We start from the raw sequence: 18,931 nt of genomic DNA, 5'->3' as shown, positions 1-18,931 counted from the left end.
CCCTGCTGCACTTTAAGCCCATTACTCCTTGTCCTGTCCTCAGAAACCAAGAGGAACAAATTTTCTCCTTCCTCCTTGTGACACCCTTTTAGATATTTGAAAACCGCTATCATGTCCCCCCTTAATCTTCTTTTTTCCAAACTAAACAAGCCCATTCATGAAGCCTGGCTTCATAGGTCATGTTCTCTAGACCTTTAATCATTCTTGTCGCTCTTCTCTGTACCCTTTCCCATTTCTCCACATCTTTCTTGAAATGTGGCGCTCAGAACTGGACTCAGTACTCCAGCTGAGGCCTAACTAGTGCAGAGTAGAGCGGCAGAATGACTTCACGAGTTTTGCTTACAACACACCTGTTGATACAACCTAGAATCATATTTGCTTTTTTTGCAACAGCATCACACTGTTGACTCATATTCAACTTGTGGTCCACTATGACCCCTAGATCCCTTTCCGCCATGCTCCTTCCTAGACAGTCGCTTCCCATCTTGTATGTATGGAACTGATTGTTCCTTCCTAAGTGGAGCTCTTTGCATTTCTCTTTATTAAACCTCATCCTGTTTACCTCTGACCATTTCTCTAACTTGCTACGGTCATTTTGAATTATGTCCCTATCCTCCAAAGAAGTCGCAACCCCACCCAGTTTGGTATCATCTGCAAACTTAATAAGCGTACTCTCTATCCCAATATCTACATCATTGATGAAGATATTGAACAGTACGGGTCCCAAAACAGACCCTTGTGGAACTCCACTTGTTATCCCTTTCCAGCAGGATTTAGCACCGTTAACAACAACTCTCTGACTACGGTTATCCAGCCAATTATGCACCCACCTTATTGTGGCCCTATCTAAGTTATATTTGCCTAGTTTATCAATAAGAATATCATGCAAGATCGTATCAAATGCCTTACTAAAGTCTAGGTATATGACATCCACCGCTTCTCCCTTATCCCCAAGGCTCGTTATCCTATCCAAGAAAGCTATCAGATTAGTTTGGCATGACTTGTTCTTCACAAACCCATGCAGGCTATTCCCTATCACTTTATTACCTTCCAAGTGTTTGCATATGATTTCCTTAATTACCTGCTCCATTACCTTCCCTGGGACAGACGTTAAACTGACCGGTCTGTAGTTTCCTGGGTTGTTCTTATTCCCCTTTTTATAGATGGGAACAATATTTGCCCTTTTCCAGTCTTCTGGAATCTCCCCTGTCTGCCATGATTTTTCAAAGATCATAGCTAAAGGCTCAGATACCTCCTCTATCAGCTCCTTGAGTATCCTGGGATGCATTTCATTAGGACCTGGTGACTTGCTGACATCTAACTTTCCTAAGTGATTTTTAACTTGTTCTTTGTGTATCCTATCTTCTAAACTTACCCTCTCTCTGCTTGTATTCACTACGTTAGGCACACCTCCAGACTTCTCGGTGAAGACCGAAACAAAGAAGTCATTGAGCATCTCCGCCATTTCCAAGTTTCCTGTTACTGCTTCTCCCTCCTCACTAAGCAGTGGGCCTACCCTGTCCTTGGTCTTCCTCTTGCTTTTAATGTATTTATAAAAGGTCTTCTTGTTTCCCTTTATGCCTGTAGCTAGTTTGATCTCATTTTGTGCCTTTGCCTTTCTAATCTTGCCCCTGCATTCCCGTGTTGCTTGCCTATATTCATCCTTTGTTATTTGTCCTAGTTTCCATTTTTTATATGACTCCTTTTTTATTTTGAGATCATGCAAGATCTCCTTGTTAAGCCAAGCTGGTCTTTTGCCATATTTTCTATCTTTCCTACACAGCGGAATTGTTTGCTTTTGGGCCCTTAACAACGTCCCTTTGAAATACTTCCAACTCTCCTCAGTTGTTTTTCCCTTCAGTCTTGCTTCCCATGGGACCTTACCTACAAGTTCTCTGAGCTTAACAAAATATGCCTTCCTGAAATCCATTACCTCAATTGTGCTGGTCTCCCTTCTACCTTTCCTTAAGATCATGAACTCTATTATTTCATGATCACTGTCCCCTATACTGTCTTCCACTTTCAAGTTCTCAACTAGTTCCTCCCTATTTGTTAAAACCAAATCCAGAACAGCTTCTCCTCTGGTAGCTTTTTCAACCTTCTGAAACAGAAAGTTGTCTCCAATGCAGTCCAGAAATTTATTGGATAGCCTGTGCCCCGCTGTGTTAGTTTCCCAACATATGTCTGGATAGTTTGGAAGTCCCCCATCACCACCAAATCTTGGGCTTTGGATAGTTTTGTTAATTGTTTAAAAAAGGCCTCATCCACCTCTTCCACCTGGCTAGGTGGCCTGTAGTAGACTCCTAGCATGATATCACCCTCGTTTTTTACCCCTTTTAGCTTAACCCAGAGACTCTCTACACAGCTATCTCCTACATTCATCTCCATGAAAGAAGCATGTAGTCTAGACGTACCCTAGGAAAGATACAGGATTAACAATTCTGTTGAGTCTGTGGTGTGTTCCTGAACCTCTACAATACTATGTTCTCCCTTAACTCTGCGTGTCTTAGGTCAGGCCAAAGAATACAATTGGCTTTTGTTTTTCAGCCATGTGGCTCTGCTAGAGCATCACATAGTTTTTGTGTCTGGATCTTTACTGTTTTATTTGAAAGTTGTGAAGTCATTCTTGTTGATAATGTGTAACAGTAGCTTCTGTACCATATAGGGACCTCCTGGCCCTGAGGGGGAGGCTGGCCTGCAAGGAGAACCAGGTGCAAAGGTAGATGGTAGAATTGTTTTCTCTGTGTTTAAATAAATTCTTCACTGAATTAAGCAAAAGCAAATTAAGTCTCTCTTGGCTTATTAGGCAATTAAGCAATAATGAAGAAAATGTCAAAGAATACTCATCATCATTAGTAATTCTCATCCTCATTTGTTTAAAAGTTAAATTTTCATATTTCATGTTCCAGGGAGACATCGGACCTGCTGGCAGTGCTGGAGAAACAGGAGAGCAAGGTTTAAGGGTGGGTGAAAAATGTGACTATTTCCAAAAAGGAGAATGTTTTGGAAGTGTTAACTCGAATTCAGAAGTGTTAACTCGAATGACTTCTAGTGTGGAAAACTTTGAATAAGATGTCTCTTTGTTTCATTTAAAAATAATATTGGCAACACTGTAACAGGTTCATTAAAAAGAGCATAAATTATCATACTAAAATATTTGAGTGCGTTTAATTTGTGGAAATAACAGTAAGGCAAAGTGCATGATTTTCTCTCAGCATTTTAATTAAAATTACTATGGTTGGGATTTTTTAACATCTATCTGTGTAGTATCTGGTGCCAGTGAGTGTGAGGTGGTTTCAGCACAGGACTGGGAGCCAATAATGCCTGAGTTCTAAGCCTAGCTCTGAAATTGACATACTTGTCAAGTCACTTAACCTCAATGGGCCTCAGATTCCCCATTAGGTTACCAGCTTTTGAAAGGTCCTGAATGTTTGAAAAAATTATTTGAAGATGATAATCACTAAATGAAGTCTCAGTGTTAGAACTCCTATTAGATATATACAGAGTATACATATACACAGAGTCCCTGTAGTGAAACACACCATGTAAATCCAAAGAAAAGTCATTTTCTTTATAAGGAAAAACAACAATGACTAATGTAGTCCATAACTTCGGACTGCCCAAGTGCAGTGTATGAGGTGGGTCTGAGGCAAAAAGATATACTTTCCGGGTTAAAGTAATTATGTATTATGCACACTGAAACCTTTCTGTGCAAAGCCGGTGTGCAAAGGTATAGTGCTGGTGGAACTTATGTTGCCTTTAATTGTTCTATATCTTACTGCATTTCAGATTTACCAGCCTCTGTGTTTTTCTCCTTAAAGTAATAAACAACTGGGGCTCGTCTACATTGGCCCCTTTTCCGGAAAGGGCATGTTAATTTCAGCGATCGTAATAGGGAAATGCGCGGGGGATTTAAATATCCCCCGCGGCATTTAAATAAAAATGTCCGCCGCTTTTTTCCGGCTTTTAGAAAAGCCGGAAAAGAGCGTCTACACTGGATCTGATCCTCCGGAAAAAGCGCACTTTTCCGGAGGATCTTATTCAAAGTAGGAATAAGATCCTCCGGAAAAGGGCGCTTTTTCCGGAGGATCAGAGCCAGTGTAGACGCTCTTTTCCGGCTTTTCTAAAAGCCGGAAAAAAGCGGCGGACATTTTTATTTAAATGCCGCGGGGGATATTTAAATCCCCCGCGCATTTCCCTATTGCGATTTCAAAAATTACCATTCCCCTTCCGGAAAAGGGGCCAATGTAGACGTAGCCCTGAAGTAGTTGTCACCATTCAAGAAAGAGCTCTTGGAGTCTTTGTGACTAGTTCTCTGACAATATTTGCTCAATGTGAAATAGCAGTCAAAAAAGCACAATATTAGGTACCATTAAGAAAGAGGTAGATAATAAGACAGAAAATATTATAAACCCACTATATAAATCTATGGTATACCCATACCTGGAATACTGCTTACAGTCCTGGTTGGCCTGTCTCAAAAAAAGTTATTGGAATTTGAAAAAGTACTGAGAAGGGCAACACAAATTAGTAGAAATATGGAAACACTTCCATGAGAACATAGAGAAAATGACTAGGACAGTGCAGCTAAGAAAGGAGATGACTAAGGGAAATATGACAGGTCTATGAAATCATGACTAGCATGGAGTAAGTGAATGAGGAAGAGCTATTTACCCCATTACAGAACACAGGAACTAGGATTAAACCAATTAAATTAATAGGCAGTAGGTTTAAAAACAAACATAAATAAAAGTCTTTACACAACACACAGTCAACCTGTGGAACTACTTGCCAGAGGCTGTTGTAAAAGCCAAAATTATATGGGTTCAAAAAAGAATTAGATAATTACATGGAGCATAAGTCCAGCAATGGCTATGAGCCAAGAAGGTCAGGGATGCAGCCCTGGGCTCTGGGTGTCCCTAAACTCTGATGGTCAGAACCTGGGAGTGGAAGACAGACTGGATCATTGGCAATTGCCCTGCTCTGATCATTCCTTCTGAAGCATCTGCTACCTGCCCTTTTTAGATGACAAGATACTAAGCTAGATGGGCTGTTGGGCTGACCCAGTGTGGTGGCTATTCTTCAGTTCTAATGAAAACAAAATCACCCCAGCAACAACAAAAATATTGCCAAAAAAATCTGTTTATTTCCATTGGAAAGTGCGTGTAATGCCTAACAGCACAAGTTCTTCCCAGACAACTCTGTCCCAATACAGAAATCTCCTTTGGAGATTTAGGAAGTGGCAGTAACTTGGTTTTATTTCTTCTCAAATTAGGGTGAACCAGGGTCCCCAGGAGAAGATGGTGTTCAAGGGAAAGATGGCGCAAAGGTACATCTTCATTTTTCATAATAGATGTGAAATATTCCTGGTTTTACTTACCCAGTTAAGAACCTAAGTCCAGTTTTTCTTATCTGTATTTCACAAATGCAGTGGCACATTTAACATAAAGGAGCTAATGATGGTAAAATATATTGCCTTATTATTTATGGACCCTTCTAGGAATGGGTCTGCACTGAGATGTTGAAGTGTTGCACTATTCCAGTAAGGAATCCAGGAAAGGGCATTTTGGAGACATTTTGGAGCTTCCTATCATAATCCAGTGATTGGGGGAGCACAATGACTGTGACCCTAAAGAGGGTCCAACATGCAATTCTTTATATAGCTAACCAAAAGATGGTCAAGAGCTAAGCCACACACAGGCCTCACTTACAAAGGAGTACAAAGACCAAAATTATATTGGGTCCCTGTGCAAGGGACCCAAAGGAAGGATGATTTTGTGAGGCCTCAAAAGAATTGTGCAATTGCACAGGAGTCAGGCAAAAATCTGGCATTATGAGGGAAATTTGAATTTAATAAAAAGCATTTCACCCTAACTAGTATCTGATTCAAAAACCTGTTGGAAGTCAGTGAAAAGACCCCATTAGCTATAGATCCTGGTGAAAAAAAAGCTGAGTAAATTAAGTGAATTCTTGTGTAACACACAGTTTGATTCTTTTTAGGCTTGATTTATTCTTTCTGCTGTATTTTAGGGGATTCCTGGAGACCAGGGGCTTCCAGGAGAGGATGGTGAAAAAGGAGAGACTGGAATTCCAGGAATTACAGGCCCCACTGGTGAGCCCGGCATAATGGGTGTTCCAGTAAGTATTGAGTATCAGAGGGGTAGCCACACCATTACGGGCTCATTCACCTGCACATCTCCCAATGTAATATATGCCATCATGTGCCAGCAATGCCCCTCTGCCATAGACATTGGCCAAACTGGACAGTCCCTACGTAAAAGAATAAATGGACACAAATCAGATATCAGGAATGGCAATACACAAAAACCTGTAGGAGAACAATTCAATCTCCCTGGACACGCAGTAGCAGATTTAAAAGTAGCCATCCTGCAACAAAAAAACTTGAAGAACAGACTTCAGAGAGAAACTGCAGAGCTACAATTCATCTGCAAATTTGATACTATCAGTTTAGGATTAACCTAGACTGTGAATGGCTAGCTAACTACAAAAGCAGCTTCTTCTCTCCTGGTGTTTACACCTCCATATCAGCTGCTAGAAGTGGGCCTCATCCTCCTTGACTGAATTGACCTCGTTATCTCTTGCCTTACTCTTGATCGGAACTCTTTTCTTATGCCTGTATATTTATACCTGCCTCTGGAATTTCCACTACATGCATCTGACGAAGTGGGTCTTTGCCCACGAAAGCTTATGGTCCAATAAATCTGTTAGTCTATAAGATGCCACAGGACTTCTTGTTGTTCTTGCAGTAAGTACTGACAGACTTAAATTTCAGCCAAGGTGGGTGTTATGTTTTCTAGAAAGAAATATGTCCTTTGAATGAGCATGCCACCTTCATAACATCACTGTAACTTTTAATGGCTTGGTGCATGGCAAAGAAGAAAACCATGTTGGCCATTTCATAAATGTGAAATCTTCTGGCAAATTTTTCACTTTTCGCTATCACTCCCATATGCCTGAAACCTAGGACCCTGTTAAACATATAATGTGAAGTCTTACTCGGGGTGTAATAGTGTAGTCAATTAACCATTATCAGGATTCTGCATAATTTTGTAGACTTTCTATTCAAAACTGGATTGAATACAGATCACTGTTACCTTAGAAGCATAAGCACATATAACATTCCTCTTCCTGAATTTGGGTAACTGGGTTCACCTGTCCCTATTTGTATTTTCTTGAGAACTTCTCTTCTTTGGAAGTTCAGACATTCCGACTGTCTTCAGCTTTAAATTCTTCTGGCTTCTTACAGAAATGCTCTCTCAAACCAAGAAAGGAGTTAATTCTACTTTTTACCTCACGGTCAAGTCCCCTAACATATGCACTCAAAGAGAGTCTATCGTGTTAAGATTTAATATAAGGCATTTGGGGAAATGCTAAAACCACTTATTGAACAAACTTTCTTGTATCTTTCAAGAATAAAAACCTTAGGGCTAAATTGAGTACTTGGCATGATCAAGATGTTGGAGGGATACAGAGGGGTAGCACTACAGTTAGAGTCCCCAGAGGCAATTAAAGCTGATTTTCATGACTGGGACAAAGGCAGTCTGACCTAGTAGTCAAAGCAGAAGTCAGACTGGGTCAGCCACCTGGCGACCAGAGTCCAAGACAGCTCAGAGGGCAGATCAAGGGTTGAATGTCCGGAAGCAGGCTGAGTCAGGTTAGCAGGGGAAGATCAGAAGCAAGAGACTAACTTTTAAGAGCAGAACCACAGATTGGTAACCAGAGTCAAACCAGAGGAAACACAAGGCATGTAATCCAGATCAAGGTGAATCTCAGTTGCATGGACATTTCCTGTTCCTTAAGTGGGTTTTAATAGGGGCTGTGGACCAATCAGGGCCCCTGGTGTTCTGCCAATCAGCTCTGGGGACTGAGTTCTCCATCTGACTTCAGCACCTATTTGGACAACAATTAGCTTCCCAACTTGGGTGCCAGGTTTGAACCTGTTAGCTCCAAGAAGCCCTGTGGACCAGGATTCAAGCCCCATCGTCCTGGACATTGATTCTCGTGGCTTTAGTTTCTTCTTTGTTAATTTTCAGCCCTGTTAACTTTGCATAAGACTGGAGATCAGCAATACCATGCTGGATATTTTCTTTTTGTTGCTACAAACATCAGACAAACTCCGAACACTTTGAAAGCTTTCTGCTTGCACTACTTGATATACTGAAATGGTCAAAAAACAACCCAGCTTCAACATATCTTCATTTTATAAAATTATATTTTATATAGCAAATCACCGTAGCAAAGATTTATTGTGCATCACAAAACAAGACTAATCAAGTAGTTCGCTGTTGGTTAGCTGAAGCTTCCTTCATGCATTTCAAAGGCCATTTTAGTAAACTGCTTTCCTTCTTCCTTAACTGTCTCAAAGGTTGAGTGTATTTGGACCCTGGGCTTTGGTTTGGCCTTATTATTGGCATATGGACAAGCTCCAAAGTTCAGCTCTAGACCAGGAAATTAATTTCTTCATAATTCAGTGATGTTTTAACTAATAGTTTTGCTTTGGAACCATGTCTAAATATGTTATAAAGCACAAGATGGGTTTAAACTGTATTGATCCTGAGTTCACTAGAATGTCTCTCTCCACTCCAGAAAAAGAAACCCTACACTTTTTCTCTCTCCCTTGAAAGTCAATATCAGTTGTTGAGTACTCTGGTTCATTTGGAATCTTAAGACTCCCAGTAAGAGCCTAGCATCTCCCTCACATTGGCTTGGTCACATTGTACCTTGAATAGCAGGGGTAACATGGACCTAATATTCATCTCCCATTCAGTGGGTCCTGCCTCTGTATTACTGGGTGGTTGGCAGTCAGGGCTGTCCTTAGGATATATGGGGCCCTAGGCAGTACTATTGAACTAGTGTCTCTATCCCTGACAACAGCCTGGAAGGGAGACTGATTTTTCAGAGATGTGATTTTATAATCTTCAGTAACACATTACTTAATTTAAAATTTGCTTTAAAATGTTTAAGGTCCTGTAAATTCAGAAACTGACAGTATATACCTGGGGTTGGCAAATGCCTAGTACATGGCTTCATTACCACTTGGATGGATCTTTCAAAATTACAGTGTTTTGCTAATAGCTCTGGCAGATTTTTTCCACTTTTAAGTTGACTAGATCCTCTCCTGAGAAGGCAGAGCCACAAAACAGGGATAGAAAGAGATGGGTGAATATTAAGATCCAGTGGTGCCCCATATTTTTGGATGCTCTATGCAGCTGCATATTCTGCTTATGGGTAAGGACGGCCCTTTTGGCAGCAATGAACTGCAGACCATGTTGCTTGCTGCTTACTGGTTTAGGCCTCAGATCTGTGATAAGCCGTGTATAGGCTTCACTGCTCTCTCTTGGGCTATCTACTACAGAAGAAGTCTTGGGATCCACAGTCTGCATATCATACTTCAGTAGATGCAGTGTTTTGGCTTGAAGACAGTGACCTTTATTCTTACATGAATATTTTCTCGTTGGCTGGTTTTGGTGCCTTTTCACTCATTTGATAAAAGTGCTTTGCAGCTTACTTCATTATAACACCCAGGCTTATGTCCAAGGTCAATATTCCACCTACATCTCTAATTTTCAAAGGCCTCATAGGGATTATCCAGTTTGGCATACAATTTAAACATGTTCTCAGAGCTCTGCTCAATATCTGTTTCTCCCTCCATAATAAATACACAGGGGCCTGAAGGAACACCAGGAAATCCAGGTCAAAGAGGTCGTCCAGGAAAAAAGGTATTGACTTTTTTATCTCTCATGCTTTTCTACTTTCCTTTTTGTGCAAGCCTTGAATTTCTATTACAAAATCATTACTCTTACTGATCTGGTGTTGATGGATCCAGAGCCGCAAAAGATACCATAAGTTTTTGTGCCATTTGTATCATGCAATATGCTAGACAGCCCTATGAATTAAATCCTCCTGTACTTCATCTCACACGTTGTCCTGAAGTTGGGCAAATAATTTTCTTTCATAGCACAGCAAAGAGACTTGTAGTAGGTACATATGCTCCCAAAATAGAACACCAAGTCCCTTATAGCTCAGAGAAAGTTTGCATCAAGATGTGGCTCTGGATTTTGCAGGTTGAGCCCATTTCTGGCATAGAATGTTCAGTTTGTCTAATAAAGAAATAAATTACAGTAAAACTCCATTAGTCCGGCATCCAATGCTCCGGGACTCCCGATGGTCTGGATGCCTGGGGCAGAGCAGCTGGGGTGCTGCTGGGTTGGTCCCACAGCGCCAAAGGACGGCGCTGCGGGACCAACCCGGCAGGACCCCAGCTGCTCTGCCCCAGGGGTCCCCGATTCAGCCGCTGCTGAAACAGATCAGCGGCTGATTCCAGGAAGCCTGGGGCAGAGCTGCTCTGTCCCGGGCTTCCTGGAATCAGCCGCTGATCTGTTTCAGCAGCGGCTGACTTGGGGACTCCTGGGTGAGAGCAGCTGGGGTCCTGCCGGGTTGGTCCCGCAGCGCCGAGGGGCGGTGCTACGGGACCAACCCGGCAGCACCCCAGCAGCTTTGCCCCAGGCGTCAGGATTCAGCCGCTGCTAAAACTGATCAGCAGTGTCAGTTTCACCAGCAGGCTGAATCCAGACGCCTGGGGCAGAGCAGCTGGGGTCCTGCTGGGTTGGTCCCGCAGGCCCGAGGGGCAGTGCTACGGGACCAACCGGGCAGTACCCTAGCTGCTCTGTCCCAGGTGTCCCCAAGAGCAGCTGGAGTGCTGCTGGGTTGGTGCTGTAGCGCTGCCCCTCGGCGCTGTGGGACCAACCCGGCAGCACCCCAGCTGCTCTATTGCAGGCATCCCCGATTCAGCTGCTGCTGAAACTGACCAGCAGCAGCTGAATCAGGGATGCCTGGGGCAGAGCCAGACTATCGTAAGGGGGGGCTATGAGGGGTCTGGGGAGGCATCCCCTCCCACCCCACTCCAGACCCCTCATAGCCCCCCCTTCTGATAGTCCGGCATATTTGATAATCCGGCACCCCCTGGGTCCTAAAGGTGCCGGATTATCAGAAGTTTACTGTACTAACAAATCATCATGCTTGCTAGTATAATACTTTTCACTTCCTAGAGTCTCAGATTTAAAAACTACAGTTAAAAGCAACTTATGTGTTTAAAAATAATACCCTTACTAAATTATACTCTTTTGCTGAGTTTAATTGTAAATTATACTCTAAATTATACTCTTTTGCTATTTAATTGTAATTTAATTATTTCCAACAGGGGGAGAAGGGTCAGCTTGGACCCCCAGGAGAGCTTGGAGCTACAGGTGACCCTGGCCAACATGGAGAATCTGGTCCTAAAGGTGCAAGAGGAACTAGAGGTCCATTGGTTAGTACAATGTATATTTTTATGAAGTCATGTATTTACAGTTTAGAGCATGGAGTCTCATAGAAGGAAGAGACAAGTTTTGGTTATAATCAGGGCTCGACAAACTATAGAATCTACTCGCCCGTGGCGAGTAGATTTCAGCCGCGTGCCCTGTTTATCAGCGGCTCTTGTGCATGCGCAGTGCGGGACTGGTGAGCGGCTTTCACCGCCATTTGTCAAGCCCTGGTTATAATGAATGTAAGAAGTAATTTTTATTGAGGCAGCTAGGTACAGATACACCCCAAATTCTTAGAATAACTTATACAACATAGAATAGTGATAGAAATGTAGCCGTGTTAGTCTGGGGTAGTTGAAGCAAAATGCAGGACAATGTAGCACTTTAAAGACTAACAAGATGGTTTATTAGATGATGAGCTTTTGATCTGAGGAAGTGGGTCTGGCCCACGAAAGCTCATCATCTAATAAACCATCTTGTTAGTCTTTAAAGTGCTACATTGTCCTGCGTTTTGCTTATACAACATACATTGCTATTGTCATCACATAGGGCAGCCCAGGAATTATCTGCGGAGCATATTAAAGGAGGATGTTTATAATTGACTACCTTGAACATTTTTGGACTGAAGATGGTATAAACTATTCTGTTGGTGGGGGAATGTTTTCTAGTGTTGAACACAGCTTATTCTCAGATACTCTACAAATATAGTCTGTTCCTTATAATGGAACTTTCTGACACAAGCACCGATGTGTCTGTGATCTCAATAATACTCTAAAGTCATATTTGTAAAATCACCCCTACTCTGAAATACGTGTCTTTATATCATCATCAGTGGGCTTTGGATGAGACCCTGTTTCTACGAGGGTGGCAGTGCAGCAGGGCTGGCAGGCTCTCTACGTGGCTCTTCAGTAGTGACTACATGTCCTGTGATCCCTAGGCAGCCACTGAGGCTCTATGTGCTGCCCCTGCCCCAAGCACTGGCCCTACAGGACAGGGACAGCACACAGAGCCAAAAGGGAGACATGCTTCCATTTCTGGGGGGGGGTCACCTGAGGTAAGTACCACCTGGAACCCACACTCCAAACCAGGGGCAGATGACCATTTTGTGGGGCCCAGGGTAGCACAATTTCGCGGGGACCCCTTTGCCATGGCGCATGCACGGGGCTTCTTTAAGCGCGGGGCCCAGGGCGGCCGCCCCACTCACCCTGCCCTATATCCGCTCCTGTTCCAAACCCTTTTCCCAACCTTGATCCCTCTTCCACACTCAAATTCCCTTGCAGACCTTACATTCTGCACCTCCTCCCACACCCCAATGCCCTGCCCCAGGTTTGACATGCCTCCCACACCCAAACTCCCCCCTGGAGCCTGCACCTGCCCCCATATCACAACTCCTTGCCCTAGGTTGGAACCTGCTCCCACACTTTGCCCCAATCCAAAGCCTTCTCCTACATACCAAACCCTGCTTCCTCACCCAGAGCCCTCACCTGACCTCTGCCCCATCCCAGAGTCCACTCCTATACTCTCAACCCCTCATTTCTGGGTGCATCCTCAGCTGGAGCCCTCAGTCCCTAATGCACACAGACCCACTGACAGGGGAGACAAGGGGGCAGTTGCCCAGTACTCCAGTGATTCAAGGGGGTTTGGGGCTCCAGCCACAGCTGCAGTAGCAGCAGTGGCATCATGAGCCGCAAGCCCCTTTGAATTGCTGCTGGAACACTGCTCCAAATGGCTCTGAGAGCTGGGGGTGCCGTGCTGTGCTGTGCTGAGGACTGGCTGCCCTCAGCTCCACCCATTGTCCTGGGGCCCACAGGCCTGTCAGCCCTGCTGCCTGCACCTAGACCCATGCCCCAGCCCAGTGAAAATGAGTGAGAGAGTGAAGGTGGGGAACAGTGAGCAACAGAGGAGGGGGAGTGGAGTGATCCGGGCGAGGGTGAGAGTGTGATTATAAAGTTGGCAGTGCTGAGTCTTTGTACAGATATCTTGTATTCTCTGCTAATGCTCAGTAATATTCATGTCTGCATACTCATTCTCTTTAGGGGAAAAAACCCGCATTACTCAAGTGCCCAGCATTGGTTACTTTATCACTGATTATTTTGTTTAACAGGGACATTTAGGAGCAATGGGACCTGAAGGAGAGCCAGGAATTCCAGGTTACATGGTGCGCTTATTACCAAATTTGTGTGTATATGTGTATATCTGATACAGTAATTCTTCATTTAACACGTGCCTACTTAACACATGTTCGCGATAGCACAATTTTTTTTTAGGGAACGTTTTTTGAATTACACGACCTTCCCCAGAATAAGACAATTTCCCCAGCCAGCCGATTGCCCATGGCTGCGTGGGGTTTCCCCTGCCTCCCTGCAAAGCGGTAGAGGGTTTGCCATTCGCTGCGCCGTTCCCAGTGACCCTCCCCCCCTCGCTGGACGCAGTGTGGGTCCTGGCAGACCTGTCACAGGGGCATACTCCCAACCCAATCCCCATCCCCCTCCACTCTCCTCCTCTTCCCTTCCCCAGAGCCAAACACCTCCCCTCCCTGCTGTAACCCCGTCTCCTTTCTCCCCCAACCTTATGTCCCGGTCCCAAAAGACATCACCACTTGAAACACAACCCCCACCTTTTCCATTATTTTCAGTGGGAAAATTGACCCCTCATAACACGTTTTCACTTAACACGATCATTTTCTGAAACAAATCTATAATGTTAAATGAGGAATTACTGTACGTTATTTTGTGATTATGATATATTTTCTCTCCTAATTGGAAGTTAGCCATAAAAAGAATGTGTAAATATCCAACTAAGTGAGAGACACATGAAAGGTTTTTATATGAAAACTAATTATTATTTAAAAAGTTTAATCTAGATGGATATATTAATAAATAATAAAGTTTCACTGGCACAGTTATTTCTCATGCAGTTGAGGCCCAATCTTGAAATCTTTGCTCTTGACTGCTGTGCTCAATAGGACCATTCCCTTACTTATGGATTACTTATGTAGGATAATGATTGTAGAAGAGCACTTCTAAAATGTACCCAATGCCTGCTGTTTGGCAGGCGATTTCCCTTTCAATAAGAGAACCTGTCATTTTTAGATTGAACAAGATTAGAAGAAGGATGTTCATGTTTTGTGGCCAGTGTCAAAAAATAATCATTTTCTTCCAGACTAATATAGTAGATGCAAAGTGTGGATGAATTCCTGCTGTTGTCTACTGTTAGAATAATCAAATCTTTGTCTTCAAATATTAATTGCAAATTAATGCCCTGATCCTACACTAACAATGACAGTTGGTCCCCTTTGCCTGGAAGGGCCCCACTGAAGTATGTGGACTTCTAGGCAGTGAGGAGCATCAGTTGGCAGGGCGGCCAGCCATAGCAAGTGTTCAAATGAAACAGCAAGCAAGGTGTCCGCTTTCGCCTGTGGTTGTTGAACTCACACAGCTGTGCATCTAAACTGATGTCTTCCTGTGTGCAACAAATTGCCACGCTGACTCTATAATTTGTCTGAAATGTCACAGTTCAATTTAGCATACAGCAGAAAATACTAATCTGAGGAATATATTAAAATTTTGTATTTAGTTATTTGGGTTTTTTTTAGGGTCACAAGGGTCAGCCAGGATCACCTGGTCCTCCAGGACCCAAAGGAGAGAAGGTACGGAGACTGATTCTTGTTTACAGTCCCAGTGATTATGAAGGGTGGAAATGTTGCAGTACATTCATAGATTATCAAAGCATTTCTCAAAAGACTGTTTTCATAGCTGTTGTTTTTCTAAAACTGTTAAAGATTAAAAATGATACCTCTGCTGTTGTGATGCAGTATGAGCAAAAATGTAAACCTAGGGAAACAAATTACAGTAAGATAAAACTAAGAATTAAAATAACATGTTTTAGATTCTAAAACATAAGGTCCTATTTCTTCAATCATTTTCTATGCTACCAGACTGTAATATTGACGTCCCTGGGTGTGCTCACAGTGTTAAGCAATGTGAATCTGGCAAAGTACTTAACTTAATGCTTATTGTTAAGCATGTGAGAATTTCCATAGACTTGACTTTAAAATTTATGAATTCTTTGGTGTATTAGTCCTATGCTTGGTAGAAGGTAATAGGTAGAAAGTGATTGCACGACCAGAACCCAATGTTGTAGATTCTTTCTGATTCTTTAGACTTTGATCCTATAGGCAAACCCTTATGCTCACTGAAGGCAATGGGGCATCAGACAACTACACAGATCCACCCATGCAGATGAGCTTGTAGGATCAAAGCTTTGTAAAGTACCATGTTAGGACCAGATTTTCAAAGATTTTTAGGCTTCTAAAATGCTGATGAGTACTTGGTGGAATTTTGAAAAGTGCTTAAATAGATTGGCAACTAGCAATCCATGAAGTTGATGGGAGTTAGTTTTCTAACCTGCATAGGTGCTATTGAAAATGCTACAAGGCACCTATGTGCATCTGTGGATCCCTGAACACCTTTGGAAATCTGGCCCTTAGTCTTTAAGCATAATATGTTACTGGGGCAGAGAGTGTTTTATCTGTTTATGTGGGTAATAGTGTGACATTGAAACCATCTTAAAATTAACTATACAGTTCATATGCTGCTCTGTATCACTAAAAATGTTTCCTTTACACCTGTTGGATTAGGAATAGCTAGTCTTTTTTAACATAATCCTTTTTTCACTGTCCATTAACTCAGGGATTTTGCTCAGATTGCTTTTTGTTTAGAAAGCAAGTATGTAATTTTGTAGCCCAAAGTGTGAATGTTTTTGAAAATGAGATGCATGTAAAAGCAGGGGGTTATCTGCAGACTTAATTATAGCAATCACTTCCACCAGTTGGTATGTGCGTATAATCCATAGTTGCATGTGTGTGCACTGTATGAAATATTTATTTGTTTAATATTGAAGATAAAACCAAAATGCATTGCATAGTAAGGAAATAATTGAATACATTTTTCAATAATTATTTTCCTTTTAGGGTTACCCAGGTGAAGACAACACAGTACTGGGACTACCTGGGCCCATAGGTGAACCAGTAGGTCTTTCTTTCTCAAAAAAATTACATTAGTCATTCAAGATCAGAGGCAGCAAATGGGGTTTTCCAGAAGTTGGAGTTGGCTCAGAAGTGTAGGGTCACTTTGTCATACAAGTTAACCATGTAGAGCCAGTGGGTAAGATCCTGTACTCATCAATTGCAGTGGATGCAGGATTTAGTCCACTGATTCCAGTGAGCCTTTCAGCCCTTTCTGGGGGTAGCCAGAACCTTGCAGATTTGGGAATTGAGACTTTTCCTTGAAGTGCAGTCAGTAAACTGCAGCTTCTACTGCAGGAGATGGGATGTGATAGTAGTAGCAACATGATTCACAGGGCCTTGCCCCTGGATTAAGTGAGAGGCTTCCCTGCCTCCCTGTCTTCAGTACCGTTCTCACACACACAACTTTTCCATGCAGGCGAGGCTGAGGGATTGTAGATTTCCTGACATAAACAGTTTCACTGTAGCCAGGTTCATTATAAAACAGGTTTCATCTGTACCTAGTGATCCCTGTCACTTGTTTTCTTTACATATTAATCATGGGAAAATCATTCCTATAATCTCTGCAATATGAAACAAATGTTTCCCTCAAAAGAAAAAAAAGTCACATTCTGATCTCACTTTTCATGTAAATCTGAAGAAATTCCTTGGATGTTAATAGGATTATTCCAAATTTGCAGCTGTGTGAGCTTAGAATCTTGGACCATCGTCGTCTTTTGCAATATATTTTCAATGGTGTTGCGTGTCTTACTGTAATATTTTTCTGTTTTAGAAATAGTTCATTTTTATTTTGTATACTTAACTGATTTTATAATTTGACAGTATGTATGTTTTTGAAACCTCACAGCTGGTTGGTTGGTTGGTTCTGAAAGAAAGGCTCAGATGTATTGTTACAGTAACAGTATTTTGATTCAGCTGCTAAACTGTGCTCTTTGATTGTCTCTTTAGGGTCCTAGTGGTGAACATGGAGATAGAGGAGAGCCTGGTGATGAGGGGTTCAAGGTAAATACCACTTGCTGCTCTCTCTCTCTCTCTCTCTCTCTCTCAAGTGATCTGCTGGTGCTTCATCTGTATTTATTAGTTCTTGATGTGGTATAAATCTACACTAATATATTTGTCTGGAATTGTAAGCACTATTATTTGGTAACTCTCATCCTACTAACTGTAAGTAAGTGTGTGTGTGTGTGTGTGTGTGTGTGTGTGATGCAGTTTTTGTAGAAATATGCTGTAACCTCACTATGACAAGCACTCATTACAATTACTACTGTTATTGTAGTGTCAGCAAAACGAAAGATTCCATTCTTAACAGAAAGATCTTGCCATCTAAATTACACAGATCAGACCTATAGGAGAGCATTAGCCCAAATACAACCCAGTCTCACAAGAATGCAGAAAAGTTGAAACAACACATCATTCCCTCCCGTAGTGAGTATGGAGTTGGAATGATCATGAAGGGTGACAGGCTGAGCAGCCTGAATTCCATGTAAGTCAGTGGAGCTGAGGATTTTCAGGGTGCGTCTATATTGCAGCTAGTCTCAGAAGCTGGATCAGGCTAGTGGGGCTCACAGTGTGGGGCTAAAAAGTGTAGCTGTCCCAGCTGAGACACATGCCCCTATCAGGTTTCAAAGCCTGGCCTCCAGTCTAAATGGGAACATCTACACTACTAGTTTTAGCCATGTAATGTGAGCCCAAATCAGTTAGCCTTGTTACTGTGGGCTATTTTGCAACATAGGTGTATCCTCAGCTCCTCCAGGGTTGGTCTTTAAAAGAAAATAATCAGCTCACCAGAGTTACCTCTGCAATAATATGTTGTTTTTTGTTTGTAGGGTCATGTAGGGCTTCCTGGTCTAAGAGGAGCAACTGGACAACAAGGACCTCCGGTAAGTGTTCCTAGCAGTATGCATCCTACTTCTGTATTTGTTACTGAAAACAATTTATTTCTCTTGTACTTTAACGGCCGTTTGTTTGTTTGTTTGTTCTTTTTAAAGGGTGAACCAGGTGAATTGGGGGAACAAGGACCAAAAGGAGAGAGAGGATCAGAAGTAGGTGGAAAAAAAGAAAACTACTTTATTACAATTATTTTGTGTTTGCAGCTGAAACCATTATTGTCCTTAGAAGACAAAGTGAAATTTTTAAACCATAAGGTTCCTTTAAAGTACAAAGAATGATTTACAGCTGTTGTGCTGAAAGATGACTGCAATATAGCTATGTCTACACTGCAGGCTTCTTGCGCAAGAACTGTTTTGCGCAAGAGTTCTTGTGCAGAGGTTCTTGCACAAGAGTGCGTCCACACTGCCATGTGCTTTTGCGCAAGAGATGTGCTTTTGCACAAGAGCATCCATGGCAGTGTGGATGCTTTCTTGCACAAGAAAGCTCTTATGGCCATTTTAGCCATAGGCGTTTCTTGCGCAAGAAATCCATGTTGCCTGTCCACACTGCCTTCTTGCGCAAGATCTCTTGCTCAAAAAGGCTTATTCCTCATGGGGAGAGGAATAACTCTTCCGCAAGAAGCCCTCTTTTCCGACACTGTGCTGTAAATTTATTTGCACAAGAACACGTGTGCAGTGTAGATGTAGCCTAT

At 42.5% G+C, this 18,931-nt stretch overlaps 1 protein-coding gene across 4 annotated transcripts in view; it reads left to right on the top strand.

The window, feature by feature from the left end:
- COL24A1 (collagen type XXIV alpha 1 chain) overlaps positions 1–18,931 on the top strand; it is a 256,970-nt gene that overhangs the window by 189,740 nt on the left and 48,299 nt on the right. For all 4 annotated transcript variants that reach the window (XR_012905946.2, XM_075936387.2, XM_025183174.3 and 1 more), the window contains exons 34-45: positions 2,666–2,719; positions 2,910–2,963; positions 5,276–5,329; positions 6,031–6,138; positions 9,687–9,740; positions 11,222–11,329; positions 13,429–13,482; positions 14,920–14,973; positions 16,297–16,353; positions 17,299–17,352; positions 18,177–18,230; positions 18,339–18,392. Coding sequence is in view for 3 of the 4 variants with exons in the window: in XM_075936387.2 (XP_075792502.2) it covers positions 2,666–2,719; positions 2,910–2,963; positions 5,276–5,329; positions 6,031–6,138; positions 9,687–9,740; positions 11,222–11,329; positions 13,429–13,482; positions 14,920–14,973; positions 16,297–16,353; positions 17,299–17,352; positions 18,177–18,230; positions 18,339–18,392 (759 nt within the window). In the remaining variant the exon portion in view is untranslated. The remainder of the gene's footprint in view (positions 1–2,665; positions 2,720–2,909; positions 2,964–5,275; positions 5,330–6,030; positions 6,139–9,686; positions 9,741–11,221; positions 11,330–13,428; positions 13,483–14,919; positions 14,974–16,296; positions 16,354–17,298; positions 17,353–18,176; positions 18,231–18,338; positions 18,393–18,931) is intronic.

The sequence above is a fragment of the Pelodiscus sinensis genome, chromosome 9, assembly GCF_052426305.1.
Source record: "Pelodiscus sinensis isolate ZL-2025 chromosome 9, ASM5242630v1, whole genome shotgun sequence".
NCBI classification, from domain to species: Eukaryota; Metazoa; Chordata; order Testudines; family Trionychidae; genus Pelodiscus; species Pelodiscus sinensis.
The sequence above is the reverse complement of the archived record's forward strand: the minus strand, read 5'-3'. Positions and strand labels throughout refer to the sequence as shown.